Below are 16,780 nucleotides of genomic sequence, written 5' to 3'. Positions count from 1 at the left end.
TCTACAAGGACATGTTATTGCAGCAAAAAGTACTACTCGCATAAAATCATGAGACAGTTGTAGAAGGGGATAGATTTAGCATGTCCAGTTGTTGGTGGTGCGAGGAGAGGAGGTACTCTCTGAGGAGCTGGGGCTTCAGGAGGTTTTAAAGGTAGAGAGGGACAACTCTGTTCTGGTAGGAACTTGTAGCGCATTCCACCAACGGATGAGAAAAGTTTGGATTACCCTGAGCGTACGGGTGGCAGAGCCAGGTCATTCATTGGTGGAGCGCAGCAGTCATAAGGTAACATATGCCTGTATAAGGGCATTCTAGAGGGTGGGCGCGGAACAGGGGACTACTTGTAGGCAAACATTAGTGATTTGAATTGTACGCGGGCTGCTACAGGTAGCCAGTGGAGCTGGGGTAATGTGCTCTTTTAGGTTGATTGAAAACCAGGCACACCACTGTGTTCTGGATCATCTGAAAGGATTCAACTGTGCAGGCTGGGAAGCTCATTGTGAGATGACCACAGCCTGCATCAGGAGCTGTGCAGCACGTTGAGTCAGGTAAGGCCTTATTGTTCTTATGCCGAAAAGAAGAGAAATGTGAAGAAGGAGAGGTAGGTAGAAACCAGTCCACCTTTTGTACACTAAACTGGATTCCACAGTTGAAGTCTGTACCGCTGGTGTGTAAATTCAAACATTTGTCAATTTCAGTTCCAGTTTTTCATTTCAATATCAAGTCCGCTAGTTCCAATTTGACACACACTTTGTCTGTGATGGAAGACAGAGGGTGCAGTTAGTGGTGTGAAAACAGAGAAGCCACGTAACAGCAAGAAAACAAAAAAGCAACAGGGGGGAAGATGAATACAAAGAAAACAAGACAGATAGGAAACGGGGAAGGAAAACATCAGGAGAGCAGGCACAGTGAGTGGAGAGAGCAGAGGAAAGATTACGTGAGGGGTAGAAGAAGATGAAAGGGATATACTCTGAAGTGAGAAAGAAAAAAAAAGAGATTGAGCAGAAAACTGTGTGAGTGAGCGAGATAGACAGAGCGAGAGGGGGAGAGAGAGAGGAGATAGCCGCCGTGTCTCCTGCTGGCTTAGCAGTGGGATGCAGAGACAGACTCCGTTTTCCAATCCCATCGTCTCTGCGGGCCGCCACCCAGCCCTGCTCTGCAACCCTGTAAACATGCATCCTATTCCATCTTCAAACACACACACTTACACACACACAGCCTGCTAGCCACCGCACATGCCCTCAAGTTGAAGCCACACACGGAGCTGTTGCCACACATACACAGCACAAGCAAGAAGCATCATGCAGGGACACGATCTCAAAACACACACACACACACACACACACACACACACACACACGGAAACACTGAGACCAGATAAATGTTTTTTCTCTCGCTAACACACCTCAGTAAAAACACACCCGACACTTCAGATGAGAAATTAATTGCGTGGCGGGAGCGGCGCACACATCTCAGAGAAATGCATACCCCGTGTCCCACCAACCCGCCAAATTGCTTTTTTTTTTTTGTCCATCTCATCAGTGCTTTCAATGGGTAGGCAGCTCCACCAACAAGCCAAGCAGGAGATTTGGCAATTACAGAGAGGCTCTTTGCTAATAAATTATCATTTAAGAAATAAATTACAACGGTTACGCTGCTTTCAATCTCTCCATGGAAATAAACAGTGTTACACACTCTCTGTGATAACATAGGAGATAGTCAAGGCAAATCATGGCAGACATTGAACACTGATCTAAAAGAAATTAACATTACTTTGTCCCCATTGTGCCTGAGTGTCCCCTTAGTGTGCACTTGCATAAAAGTTGGAGTAAAACCATTTTACAGTACCTACACTGTAAAACTGACATTGATTTAAACAGTTAAGAAACCTTTTTTTAAGTGATTTCTAGTCACTGAGCCGCTCACTATTTCATTAACTCTATAATAGTAATAGCATGTATACTCTGAAACAGACACTCAAATTCTTCTCCAGTCACTCTTTGACTAAACATTTCAGGTGAGCTAAACGAGATAACACTCTGACACATACACACAACTCAGAAATTGCCAATTAATTTCAGATACTTATGTCCAATCACCGTTAATGAAAATGAAAACCAATATAATCCAAATCTCCTGCACCGTGGGCCCGTGAGTGCTTCCACACTGGCCTTCCAGCACTGGAAATTAATTACACAAATTGAAAGGACTGTTATTTAAGAGGGCTGCGGGCTGCACAGGAGGATGGCAGTCAAAGAAGTTGCTGTTAGTTACAGAAGGACAGAAATTGGCCTTGGAAGGTGTGGACGTTTGCTTTCAGCTTTCAATTATGAATTTGAGAGATTTTTTTTCTCCCTCCCCCTCTCCTCCGCCCTCTCTGAAAGACCTTGCAAACACATTTGCAAGCTGTTTTTCTTTTTTGTGTGGAAAAAAAAAGATGTGAATGTGTGTCGGTGTATGTAGGCTTGGCCATTATTAATACAAGATAGGTTCAATATGTTTTGAGACCCGTAGTCGACCTGAAAGTAGAAAAAACCTTGAGAGAAAAACATCTACCACTACCTGAGACCTAGGTTCAAGTAAAATATTGAGAATGTGTATGCCCACATATTCTGCATTTCCGCACTTTACTTGTATGTCTGTGCAGCATCAATATTCTGTTGAAAATCAATGGAATTAAAAAACAAAAACAAACAAAAAAAACATTATCCAGTACTATCTTGTAGTATTTATACTATTGTTGGCTAAATCTGTAGTTTTGTTTGCACTTCCAGCTACAGCAGACCTGACCGTTAAGTAAACCCTTCTCCCACACAGTGCAGGGTAATGTTAGCCGTTCTGTTCTGATATTTATTGGTCCAATATCATGCGGATACTCATCGCATGAATATTTGACAAAACCTTTAAGGTTCATTCAGAGACAGAATTTTAAACAAACTTACAAGTTAACATTAGTGTAATTAGCTAGCCAGCTGACATAAACTAGTAGTGATAGTTCTTTCATTCATTTCTGCAATCAAAAATTGATTATCGCCAGACAGAAATGAAAAGCCTGCTTGCCCCACCTCAGTCTCGAATCAAAGTTCCGCCTACACCGATACAGTAACAGTCGCAGTAACACCTGCTTGTAGTGTTTTGCTGGTGAATGCAAATTTAAGTGTGTGGTTGCCCTGCCCTGATTGGTCCCAAATGAAGAGGAGTGGTCACCATCGTCTCTGCATCTTGGAGACCTGGAGGAACACCATCGGGGCGGCACCTGTCCAACCCACCAATCCCCAGTTTTCAGTTCGAAGAGCTACGTTAAACTTGAACCGCCCACAGTCATGGCGGCTTGGTTGTAATAGTTTATATAGTGAGTTTTTTCTTCTCGTTTTAATTCCGTTTGGATAGAATAAACTTTGGTTCTGTTTATTATGTTGATTTAAACCACCGCATCCACTCGCCCTTTGTTTTGGGACCTAACAAAGACAAAGAATTTTGAGTGGTAATCTGGCACTGTTATCATTGTGAGCTGAATTTGAGGCAGAAATAGAAAATTTGACCAGCATAGGAACAGTAACTAAGGAGAAGCTTTAGAAACGTCAGTTCAGAGGATTTCCCATCAAATGTAATGGTCCGATATAAGTTATCAGCCAACACACAGTGAAAGTGTGATATGAATTTGGCAGATCAAGAGCTGATTTCACAATGTGAAAAGAAAGACATTTATATTTCGTTTTTAAATTAATTCCAATGCAAACACTATTTAAGGGTAACATAAGGAGCTGTTTATCTAATGCTGAGCATACTCAAAAAAATTAATTTTAAATGAGATTAATATCTGGATCATTTCTAACACCAATTAGATGTGATAATGTTCAGTTCTGTGTAGGTGTCAATAATCTTATTCCCTCTGCATACGCTTTCTGAAGGCAGTGCACTTAAGACTCTTCATCTTCACCGCTGCATTGTAGAACAAGTCTCTCACAAGTTGAAAAGGTGTTTTCAAAGCCCCCTAGACTTGTACCACAGTAGCTGAAGCTGTTTGCAAGGCAAAAACTCAGATCAGAGCACTGATGAAATAAACTCAAACATTACAGGCAGGTAGAGAGAAGTCTCTCGGAAAAATAACACTCATGCCTCTCTCACCTTGAGTATGAGTGGCGACGTGGGTTTGAGTTCCAGTATTCCAGAGGGACTCAGCGGTTCAAACACAGGGTCAGGGTAGTAGCTGAATGTCTCGTTGACCACCACTAGGGCATTCACGTTATCCATGTAGAACCCAATCTCATCTGGGCCGGTTCCGGCCTCAGAAAAGCCAAGCTCTGAATCGGCCACCGATGGAGCCAGGCACACCATGACTGAGTTGTTATACACAGTGCAGTTCTGAAAATGAAGAGAGAATATCATGTAGAAAACAGGCAGCTCGTCATCCATTTTTAAATACAGATAATAACCTGCAGACATTAATTTTCTTTTAAAAGAGATCTGCTGGGGATAATAAGTCAACCTTTTTGAAAGTCAATATCCTGTGAAACTGTTAGAGACTTATTGGGAATGTAAATTGGTTGCAAATTTATTATCAGCTATTAGTATTTTTACATTCATACCAAGTTTTTCTTAGAGAAGCTTATGAATAGTTGCTTTACTGATTGTGATTAAAGTACAACTAGATATTGTTTATGAACAAATCAAGTGACTAAAAAATATAACTTCATCTCTCTTAGTCTATTCTTGTAGCCAGACACAATGAAGTCTGACATCCATGATGAACAACTCCTCTCACCCCCTGCATGAGACAGGCTGCTACTCCCACCATGTAAGAAGGAGCGCTACCACAGGTCCTTCATTCCAACAGCTATTAGACTCTTCAACAGCAGCATGACTTCATGACTTTATTATATAATTTATTATCAATCTGTGTGGAAGGTTAGAAAAAATGTAAAACACTATAGTTCGCTTTGGAAAATTGCTTTTGGTTGAGTATTAACGGTTAGTAGTGAATGGTCGACGACATTAAAAAAACATCATCATGGTCCTTTAAGTGTAAAGTAGCACTTTAAAAAATGGCTGTGTGGGATGCATTGTGTAGGCTGTTTGCATCAATAAACGACAGCTTTATCCGCAGGCTGAAGTGCCTGGGTACTGTTTGAAGTTCACTTCTTAACCCCGGCAACTAAAGAGCTTCAGCTCACAGTGAAAATCACCAAGGTGCTTTGTGAACATTATCTATAGAATTGAAAAAACGCGTCAGCTCTTCAAATAGAATTTCAGCTTTTGCATGGATTTTTTTTCTTTTTCATTTTCCCCAAAAAACGTTCTTTGTCTCTCCCTCTCCCTCTGTCTTTCACTCACTCACACGCAGTCTCTTTCTTTTTGTGACACAAACACTCATGTGGTGTGCTGACATTTGAAAAGCTACGTGCCCTGAGGTAGCATCAGATGTCTGAAGCTGTAGCTGTAGAACAGACAGTCTGTCTGCCACCTTAAGCAGCACTATAGGAGCAGCTGTGTGCAGATGTGCTTGTGTGTGCAGAGGTGTACGTCTGAATATATTTATCAGTTAATGTATGTACTGTGTGTAAAACTGAATAACGTATGATGTCTATACTCTATGCCAGGGTGAGTTTGTGAATTTATATTTGTGCAGATGAGCTTGTGTATGTGACTTTACTGGCTGCCTGTGAATGTGAAAATATTTGTTAGTCCGTGTGCGTGTTCTGTGTGTGTTTATGTGTGCCTCTGTGTTTATGTGATGTGTGCATCATTCACGTCAATACTCACATGAAAGGATTCAGCCTGCCCATACTTGGCCCTGATCTTTGGTTCCCGGATGGTTGCGAGGTTGGTCCCGCTCACTGTCAGCAGAGTCCCGCCACTGTAGAAACCAGAGGAAGAGATTATAGAAAAGAAAGGAGAACTATCTGATAAGTAATCAAGACCTCCTTCTGATTGGTTGCGGCAAAATATACGTGCAAAAACTACATGTGCGATAAATGTCCCCAAAGAAAAGCTTTGTCAAAGCAGCACTGTGGCAGAAAGCAATATCTGATTACAACACTGATGTTAGGAACCACAGAGTTGCAATACGGAAGAAACATACATGCTATATTATGTTGATAATAAGTCTTTATTGCAAATAACATTCACGTTTATTTGATTTCATTTATATAGCACTTTAAAAGCAAACAGGTTTTTGCAACACCAATTTGTTTTCCCAATTACTTCATGATGTCGAATATAATCGCTGCCTGGATTGTGTTAACAGGCAAAGTTTTTTTTTTTTTTTTTTTTAAATGGGTGCATGTATGTGATACAAAGGAGTAGTAGGGTGGTGGTCACGGTGGATTGTGTGCGTCCAATGTGCAGGATTTTGATACCAGAGACTGGGGTTCCCTTCCAGAGGCACATATTCTGAATGCTGCATGTTGCAGGTTGAGGCTCTTTGGTTTATTAGAGAAAAAGTGCTTTAGAAAAAAAACGTTGATTAATATGTATATTATGCTTCAAGCTACAGATCACATTTTCTGAAACCAAGGCCATGAGCGATCCTTTACCAAAACCAAGTGATGTGAATGCCTTAATTTAACCAGTATCAATATTGTATTTTGCATATGTAACTGCTTTTCTATATTGTGTTTAAAGACATTGCAACAGTTTTTGTTTATTATTGAGAGACAGGGTTGATTAACAAAAAAAATCATTTGCAGTTGCAAAACATAAACCACTATGTATAAAACTGTGTTCACCATTCCGTGTGTGCAACTATTATTAAAAAATGAAGAAAAAGAATAGCCTGACCACTTTACAGGAAACAAAGAGAAAAGAAAGTTTGACTCCATGCGTATGGTGGAGTGCCCTGGGCATCAGGTAGGGCTTAGAGATGAACCCTTTATAATAGTGTTTACATAGAAGAAATGCAGAGAATGAGAACACGAGGGAGCACATGTGAGTGAAAATCAAAGAGAAAAGGGAAAAAGAAAGAGAGAGTAAGAGGCAGAGAGAGAAACTGAATGATTGGAGAAAGATCCACAGAGATACATACTATAACTCCATACAGGGTAAATATATGTTTGCCTTGAGTCTGCGAAGGTCACTGGACTGAATCCAGTAAATGATGATGCTAGAACTTGGCTGAAGCCCCAAGCTTCATTTTGTCGGTGAGTAGTAGACTGTAGAGTTGTGTGTAAATGCAAACTAACAACCTCTTGGTGTAGAAATGTTTATTTGGGTGGATTGGTTCTTTAAAGTTTTCAGTCTCTGTGACTGCAAATGCTTGTAGATTTGAAACAATGGCTGACTGGTTCGCAAATTCCACCAGGTTTCCCATGCTGGTTTCCTTTGATGACCACCCACATTACAAGATTAGTGCTGAGAAAGGATCATAAAATACACGAAAAAAAAATAAAATCTTTATCAGAGGAGGACTCTTGTAAAGACAACTGTGTTTCCACGAAAACTGTCACACCTTCTTGATGCCTGGCTTGTTTTACAGTGGTAGTTCCAAACTCTGAGTACTCTAGTATGTTTTCTACTGGGAGATCACTGTCTTTCACTGCTGCCTAGGCTATCTGAGCCTCTGGAAAATATAGTTCATAGGATTTCCTATAGTGTGTCTTTCTGAAGGTTTCTCGATTTCTGGAGGGGGATATACTGCCGTCTTTCACACTACTGTCTAAAATAAAAGGCTGATATAAAACTATCTCGAAAAAGTCATAAACATCATACAGGTTCTTTACTGTACATTGGATATGGACATTCAATGAGTATTTGGGGCCTTGGTGAGGGTTTGTAGTTCAAACAGTCATTAGCATACTTACAGCTGTGACATTTACTTTAAAAAGTAATCTCATCTCTTTGCAGACATCTTATGAGCTGGATGTGGAGTGTAATACACCTAATTCTCTGCTCAGAAATCCTTGCCCTTGACTGCTGCCTCCACTATCTTCACTTAAAAGTGTTTTGAAGATTTACTCTCTCTGTTGCTTGGGTATCTTGAGTGGTAACCGCTCCCTGCAGGAGGATACTTTCAAAGTAGAGGATGGTCCATTGTCACTTCCATGGCTATTTAACTGCAAGTCTCAATTCTCGCTTACTGTATTTCTCTTTTTGCTGTTTTTGAATATTATAGGGCTTAACCCCAAAATATTATTTTATAACATTTAAAAAACAGACATCTTGTAAATCCTGACCTACCATCTTTGCAGGCCGCGTGTGCCCCAAACATTAATGGGAGCCAGCCCTATAAAATGGCAATGCTCACCCTGTTCTTTATCCCTTTATCCCTATTCTTTATGAACTATTCTTCCAGGAGTCATAATAACTTGGATGGCTTTGAGTAATCCTGCAAGTCTGGCTTTATTGCCTCCATGTGGGAGTGATTTGCCACATAAAGTATTCCTTGGACTTTCTACCATTTGACACAAACATTCACCACTTTTACCTTTTCCAACTAAATTAGGGGAAGTTCTAGCTCTTTCTGCAAAATCGGGTAACTGACTAAGGAAACACATCTGAGAGCCATTGCAAGGGTCATACAGGCAGATAAAATGAGGATGAAATTATATTATAGCATCACTTACTGAGGTTCTGGGCAAATCTTCATCTAGCTTGGTTTGCAGTTAAGTTACAATACCATTACCAATTCTCCATCAAAAGATAACAAGACACATTGCTTCCTTCTAATGGGTTGTCATGTATTACCTTTGATTTCTGCAATATATAAGTGTCTTTTCATGTCTTTGGGAAGTTTGGCTAGTTAATCCCAGACAGTCATCTCTCACTCTGATCCAGGAAGACTTACAAGTGATGATAGGGAGGGAAAGGGAACAAATGACCATGGCAGATGTATCGTCTCTGGCATTGTCTGTAGACAAAAGGATTCAAGTGTGGCCATTCTTCTCAGCTTGATTTTTTTTTCTTTTTGGCAGGTTGCCCATTACTGGCTAAGGAGTTGGGTACCGTTCATCAACACCATGTGTAAGATGTGATCATACTTGGATGTTATAGGGGACGATGGAGGTGTACAGCACAGTATTTCTCTATTTGCTTCTACAGACAGACTATTCACATTCCCTGTACTTTCTGTACTCCAACACTGTAATCTCTAGAAGCCACATTCAACTTAAACAACTGGAAGTGAGACACTTGACTTCAATGCACTACGGCTGAGTGCCATGAAAGTTTGCCATGATGTGGGAAAACTAATTCTGAAATCAAGTCTGTTCTGCTGAGCAGAGTCTAATTAATATTAAGAAGTTTAAGTTGTAATTGTGTGTATTGTAACTTCCATCTGAACTCTAATGACTTTTCTCATTCCACTTTGAATGCAAATTAGCTTTCTTATGTGTCACAGCAAGGGATCGTATTATTCTTCATCTATGAGTTTGGACTGCTGTCATGATTTATTTAACAGATTTATATTAAAAAAATAAATATATTAAAATATTTACATAAATAGTCCAAAAACCTGTGTGTTATAAACTGTAAACTGTGTTTGTACATACACTACATATGCTAACAAAAAAAAAACCCAGCATTTTATTTCTGTGTTTTTTAAGAGAGATGCAGGTGGCTGATTAACAAAGCAGCATTGCAGCAGAGGCCACATTCAAATAAACTGATTCAAGAAGATGTTTATGCCATTGCCACAGATGCATCATGGGACCAGGCAGACTGCACTTACAACACCGCCTGTCCTCCGCCTCCCTTCCTCCTCTTCCCCTCTCCTCCTCAGCTTGATGTATATTTGTGCTGAGTCCCTCTGTCCCTGTTGCTCCTCTCTTTGTCTAAGCGAGTCTCTTTAGCTCAGGTACATGCTTCAGGGAACAGACAACAAGACAATCAGGATAAACTCTCAGGGATAGCTGGGGAAATCCAACCACTGTTGTTAGTGTTTCTCTCTGTCTGCTCTTACTATCTCGCTCCTCTCTTTCTGTTTTCCCACTCTCTCTGTTTTCCATTTTTTCACCCTCGCTTCGGTCTAATCTCATTGACTGTCAAATATTTTTGATACGTTTTGTTCTGCAGCTGGGGATGTTTAATATGCTTCCCTGAAAGTTGACTGAAACACTGCCTCAAGTGAAAACAGTTTTTATTAAAAGGGGAAGACATTGCCAAATTCAAGCATAAATAGCAAATAATGGCTAACAGAAATGAAACACATAGTTTGTCTTGGTCACACCAGCATCAGAAACAGCATTTTTGTGTCCAAATCAGTTCATCTAAAATAAACTGTGACTATGAGTACATTCAGACTAGGGGCGAAATAATTCGCATATACGCTATCTTTAGTCCAAAATGGAGGAAGCTATCCTAGCCATATCATTTTGCATTATCATGTTTTATTAAAGCTCTGCTGGGATATAAATTGTTCCACAAAAGAGGTGGTTGAAGTCAGTTCTTTAATTTCCCTCTGGATTAATAAAGTATCTATCCATCTAGTTTTGAAACAAAGGTCAATGGTACGAATTCATATTGTAAATGAACTGTGTGAACTAAATATCCTGTTAGCAACCGAGCGAACAGGCTTAGTAAAAAATATTAGCTTATTACAGCAAGGTAGCAAGAACAATTTACCCCTCTTCAATAACTGAAATTCATAACTTCATAACAGAAACAAAGATTTGACTTTTGTGACTGACTAGTGCTAGCATGTCAGTTATTAGCTCCCCAACTACTACTTTAGTAAAATGTGGATGCTGTGCCTGAACACCTACCCATACACAGTATGGCCAAATTAGCATTTTCTGGCTACCATTAAACAGCTGCACTAGAATAGCAGAGGTGTTCTGTGCCTTGCTCAAGGGCACCTTGGCAGTAATTGCTGAAGAAGTGGCAAGCCCAACACCCATCTGCTTTATAGACCCAGCCAATTGGGAGAAGATATGAATATTTAGAAATAGCTTCTCTAACCTTTGCTGCTGCCTAAATATCTTTCCTCAGTATCCCAGATGAGCACTCTTCATTGATTTATTTTTGAAGTGCTCTGTCTTCTTCCTAAATGGAAATCACCAGCCAAGCACAACGATAATGTACCCCCCCACACCCCCTCTCCTATCTCTTCTCATCGTCTTTCATCCACTCTTGCTATCATCACCCAAGCACAATGCTAATGCTCTGCAGGAATGCATGTATTCACACAAAGTATCTACCTTTGTGAGTCAGATATTAGCCAATAAGATATCACATCTGACTAGTTTGCTGTACTTTCTACCTAAGCCAACACTGGCTGAAGCGTATCAGCCAAATTAAAGTTTCCACTAGCTGAAAGTAACACACACACTTTGTCTATAACTGTTTTTTTTTTTCGCTGTTAGTGAGGTGTGCGTGTTGTTTGGTGGTTTTCTCAGCCAGATGGAAGAGGGATCTGGGGGCAAACATCAGGGACTTTGGGAAGCAGCGGGGTGCATGTTTGCGTGTGCCCATGCATGTGTCTTCTTTTATGTGGGATCATCACCCCTGGGTGAGCTTCCTGAAGTAGAACCCCCAGTTCAGGGCTCACACACACACACACACACACACACACACACACACACACACACACACACACACACACACGTACAAAAACACCTTCACAGTGGGTGTGCGGGGCAGTGATTGGGCCTCAGCTGCTGGTCGGCCAGTCCTACTGTGCAAAAGGAACAGGGCAGGATTCATCAACACTCTTTTCTAACAAGCTCTGCATCTATCTGCTACCATCTACTGATGAGTCACCACAGGGAAGAAGATAACACAGAGAAGGACAGAAAGGAGCAGGAGGGAAGGGGGCACAATGAGGAGAAACGGGTCAAGAAAGCTTTCAAGATCTCCAAACAAATTAAGAGGATGGGTAATTTAAAAAACACAGAATAACAGAGAGAATATAGAGAGGAAAAGTGTAGAGGCAGGTGGGTGTTTTAATCCTGTCATTAAACTGGACAGAACTGCAGTACTGCCACATGACAGGAGGCGGTTTGTGATAGACACAAATGTTTTGCAGGAAAATATTGATCTTCGTCAACAGCTGGCATTCAGCTTTTAGAGATACACTTTAACATCCCAAATTAAATGAGGACCAACAAGTGCCAGCACTCAGAGGGTACTGGGGATTGCAATTAATACTGGGGTAGTGCGAGGGAAATCAAACATGTGTGCACCACAGAAGGTTTAAAATTACTGATCAATCCAAGTAATCATCCTTCCTTAAGTATACAGATAGAAATAGAACCCAGGCTGGATGGCACCACTGAGGTGCAGGCTATTCTTCACTATATCAACCCAAGACTCCATCATAAAGACACAATATGTGTGTGCACTTCCTGCCAGTAAATTTACTTCAATGTCAAAGCCTTTGCTTGTGTGTGTCCTCCCCAGTGACTCCTGTTATGTTCAGTACTGATTTAATATAACATTCTGTTTGATTGTCTTTATTTATTTAGCTGGGGATATACAGACCTGCATGACAGGCTGTGGAAAGCTGAGTTTCAAACTGAGAGTTGCATTAGATCTGGCAGAGAACTTCAGTCTCACACACTATCGGCTGATTAGTATTAGCTTAACATTCAAATGATCAATGAGCTGTACAACCTGACAAGCTCCCCATTTTCTGATCACCCAAGCTGTTGCTACTGCTGGTGATTTCCTCGACTAAAAAATGTCTTGCTTGAGCTGAATTAAACATTTCTGAAGGCACCTCTATCCAAACTTCGAAGCGCTCTTAAAATTTGACATGTTGATGCTGCTGCATCACAAGAAGCGGTCACAAGAAGCGGTCACAAGAAGCGGTCACAAGAAGCGGTCCACACCTGGTCACTCCTTTTTGGTTCTGTGCATTTATTGAGCTGCCAGCAGGAACTGTCCAACGGTGCTTGGATGCATTTTATAACAGCAGTCATTTGTTGCTCTAACTAGTCTCAACCAACTGCTGTTATTTGATAAGTTGCCCAAACACAAGATAATGAGTCATGCCAGTTCTTCTAGAAGCTCTGGTTGGGCTACAAAGGCATTGTGACATAAATGGACCAAATAATAGTGAAACTAAGTAAGCCAGGAGTCAGGGAAATGATAATACAACACAACACCATACCTGGCAATGCTCCAGTCAGGTTCAATCCTCAGGACGGTGGGATCGTCAGTGTAGTTAAACTTGACCTCCGGGTTTCTGAGCTCAGCGTCGTCGATGTCCACAAACACTGATGCACTGCCTGGTGCTATTCCAGCTGGTGTCACGCACACTATCTCACGGGCATTCCTCCTGGTTGGACAGATAGAGGAAAGGTTAAAGTGACCCCACACCAATGTGTTAGACAGCTACTAGTAGAGGCTGGTCAGGATGTGTTTTCCACCCAAAAATTTTGCAACCTTGAACCAAATTTTTTAATAAATCAATACTTGTTATGCGATTATCAGCGTTAGATGGTGCCAATTCTTCATTCGACCTGATCATTTTACCATTAGGGCAACAAGGTGGAGTAATTCGAGCACCAGTTGAATCGCAGCTCGAGTAAAACGATGAAGAAAAGGATGTAAATGTGAGTATGGTTACATCAAGTCTGTGTGGAAAGATCGTGATCCTTTTTAATGCAATACTCTAAACAGTGTATAAAAATGCATTACACAGCTGCTGTCACCTCAGACAAATGCTGTAAGAAACTGTTTTTTGAACTCATATTTGAAAGATATTGAGGTTCTGCTTTCTCACAGGAATTTCTAATAAACAGAAAGACCTGGCATGCAAATACATACAGGAATGCAGAGAAAATAAAAGCGCGGTGACATTATTTTGGAGAAATAGAAGAGAATTCACACTTCAACAGCGAAAGCAGCAGAGGCCCTTGACAATATCTCACAAAGAAGCTGTCTGGCAGAGTTTGATCACTAAAAACAGAATTATAATAATAAAGGAGAAATGATTACTTTCTCGTGCCAGGGCGTTCCTTAAATACTGAGGTCCTAGCTGAAGCATTTGACATATTTAATGACTTGCCCATTGTGCTTGTAATTACCAGTGTCCAGCCTGGGAAGCCAATTAGTCTCATTCTCTTAAAACCATATTGTAAAGCGCTAATTTGATTAGATAATTCCAATTGTGACCAAAGTACTTCAGTCAGAAAGCCAGTCAAGTCCTGCAAAATGCACACACTCCCCAGCTTTTTTCCCCAGCAGGAGTCATACTGGCTGTGGCCACATTTGTACTGGTACAGTATTAGCATGTGATCTGTATGTATCTATATAATATATATATAATGCAACATCTGATCTACCAGGCTATGCATTAACACCCCAGATTAATAAATGTTTCCTTTATCTAATTTCTGATCAGATCTCAATATGCAAATTTAGTTATAGTAGGCAAGTTAGGCTGGGCTGGCAGGCTTACAACGATCTCAGGTGAAGGGAAGCAGTGTTAGTGGGCCTTTATGGTTAATATCTTTTTTTTTTTTTTTTTTTGCTCTGCTCTGATACTTTGACTAGCAGGAAGAGGCAGAGTTAGGTGACATTTTAACCTTCTGGGTAGATTTCTTTTCTTTAAAAATGTGGTCATGCTCTAAGGATTGCATTTACACCTGGCTGAGATCCAATCACAACGTGAGCCAGACCTCATCTGAACCACATCTTGTTTTGTTGGGTTTTTTTGTGTGTTTTTTTCTAAATCCAATTTATAAAAACATAAAACAAATAAACTGCAATGAAGTGAAAAGTTAAATTGCAAAGCAGAATTATTCCACTTGTAGTAAGAAGTAAACATGTCAAGACAGCTGTTAAGGTGACACATTTTGTAGTATATGTTCACATTTGCAAAGGATGTGAAATAACAGCTGTATATCACACCTGGTGTAAACACTCCTCTACAGTATTTCTTTTATATGAAGAGAGATGTGATGTGTTTAGTGCAGAGAAGCTGAGCAAGAGAAGGAGAGACAAAAACAGAGATGGGAAGTCATGTTTAATGAGGTTTATACCTCCTATGATTGGTACGATGACAAGGATCAATGCCACCAGTCACAAACATTGGGGGAGGGATGGAAAGAGTGTGTGTGTGTGTGTGTGTGTGTGTGTGTGTGTGTGTGTGTGTGTGTTTTCATGCTTGCATAGTCCCATAGGCAAAATAACATTTTCAATTGCGGTCTTGAGTGCAGTCCCCAGTAGCTACATTATCTAATATGTATTTAGCACAGTTGAGTGGTGGCTGCTTTTCTGGGCCATGACTTCACAGGAGCGATGTATATATATATTCACATGTGTGTGTGTGTGTGCGTGTATGTGTGTGTGTGTAGACTTAAATGTAGTCATGCATATTCTATTGTGCCTCTATATACCATGTCAGTCGAGAGGCAGAGAGTGTGCGAGAGAGAAAAAGGGTGAAGGAATCTACAGCATCAACTCTCCAAAGTCCCTTGGCCTGTAACCATAGCAACCCCATTCACAAAGAACACATGCCCGAGCAACCTTCATGAGATGCCACAAACACACAGTCACCCACAGTTCGGGTGTGACAGATAAAGACGGAGTTAAGGTGAGCGAACAGTCACGGTTGGAGTGGAATCTGTTGGATTACCGCGAGGAGGCTGCAGCACGGGAGTGACTGCTGTGACATCAAAGCTAGCATACAGTTGCTTCAATAGAGATTAGCTATGAGAGGCTAATCCGTGCATTTGACATGCAAGCAACTGTGGTGATAGTTTGGATTTTTTTTTTTTCCTGTGCACGAGATTAAAGAAAGCTTGTGTGAGCGCAGACAAAGAGATGCTGTGTTTGTGCAAGAACATCCTAACCTGACACACTGATTACATGCTTACATGTGCATGTAATATCTTAATGACATTTTTTGCAACGCACACAAACAAATCATTCTTCTTTTGTGTATTTAAGCACATATTTTCTTTATCTTTATTTATTCATTTCCTGTATTATCTACAGTACCTTAAGTCATAATTATGAATTTGTTGTACTATCTCAAGTACTCTTTTTTTGTCTTATCTAAATCCTTTTCTCCTCAGCAGTGATCTGTCCAATTTACCCACAGGCATAATTACTATTTAATTTAGATTTAATAGGAAAAAAACCTGTTTCTTACTTTTTAAAGTAGCAGGGCTGTGGTCCGATGCTGACAGACACGTAGCTGCCTGCGTTGAGGTAGCTTCCCTCGATGGTGACCCGAGTGCCGCCGGAAATAGGCCCCTGAGATGGCTGGATACGGGTGAAGAACGGAGTCTGGAGACGAGAAAGAGAGAGAGCAAAGAAAAATCAGGTGACATAAACAGTACTACAGAGGAATCATTCTCACAAGTCCATCCATTTTGTGTAACTGCTTATCCTTATCAGGGTCGCAGGGGGCCGGAGCCTATCCCGGCTGCCATTGCGCGAGAGGCGGGGTACACCCTGGACAAGTTGCCAGTTCATCACAGTGAAGTTTAATGAGAAACATCAGGAAGACATTTAAATCGTCCAAAAAACAATGATATATGATCGCTTACTAAATTTAAATTATGATTCAAGCAGTTATGTCACTTTGTTTTCACCCATTGGACTATCGCAATATTGAAAATGACAGAAAGCAGTGATGAGATGCCTCATTAAAAGAAATTCTATCATATGATACATTGGGAATTTATACAAAAACAAAAACAGTATAAAGTTTTAATAGGTAATCTTGTCAGATTCATGAGGGCAATACATACAACATTACAACGGTTTAAAAACAAGGCTGCAAAAATGACACAACCAAAATCACAGTAATAACATTAATTACAAAATACGAGAAATGATCTCTTTAGAGCCATTCGTTGACGTTCTTCCTTAACCCTTACCCTCTTCTCAAAG

General features: G+C 40.6%; 1 protein-coding gene across 2 annotated transcripts in view; it reads right to left on the bottom strand.

Moving 5' to 3' along the window:
- The window catches only part of LOC104919270 (plexin-A1), a 255,711-nt gene that overhangs the window by 41,427 nt on the left and 197,504 nt on the right, over positions 1 to 16,780 (bottom strand). For both annotated transcript variants that reach the window (XM_019272556.2, XM_010731243.3), the window contains exons 15-18: positions 16,035 to 16,171; positions 13,044 to 13,211; positions 5,762 to 5,855; positions 4,127 to 4,363 (exon numbers count right to left, since the gene is read on the bottom strand). In XM_019272556.2, coding sequence (XP_019128101.1) covers positions 4,127 to 4,363; positions 5,762 to 5,855; positions 13,044 to 13,211; positions 16,035 to 16,171 — 636 coding nt within the window. The remainder of the gene's footprint in view (positions 1 to 4,126; positions 4,364 to 5,761; positions 5,856 to 13,043; positions 13,212 to 16,034; positions 16,172 to 16,780) is intronic.

This window comes from Larimichthys crocea, chromosome XV, assembly GCF_000972845.2.
Source record: "Larimichthys crocea isolate SSNF chromosome XV, L_crocea_2.0, whole genome shotgun sequence".
In the NCBI taxonomy this organism is placed as follows: Eukaryota; Metazoa; Chordata; class Actinopteri; family Sciaenidae; genus Larimichthys; species Larimichthys crocea.
Note: the sequence above shows the minus strand (reverse complement) of the source record. Positions and strands in the feature narration are given on the sequence as shown.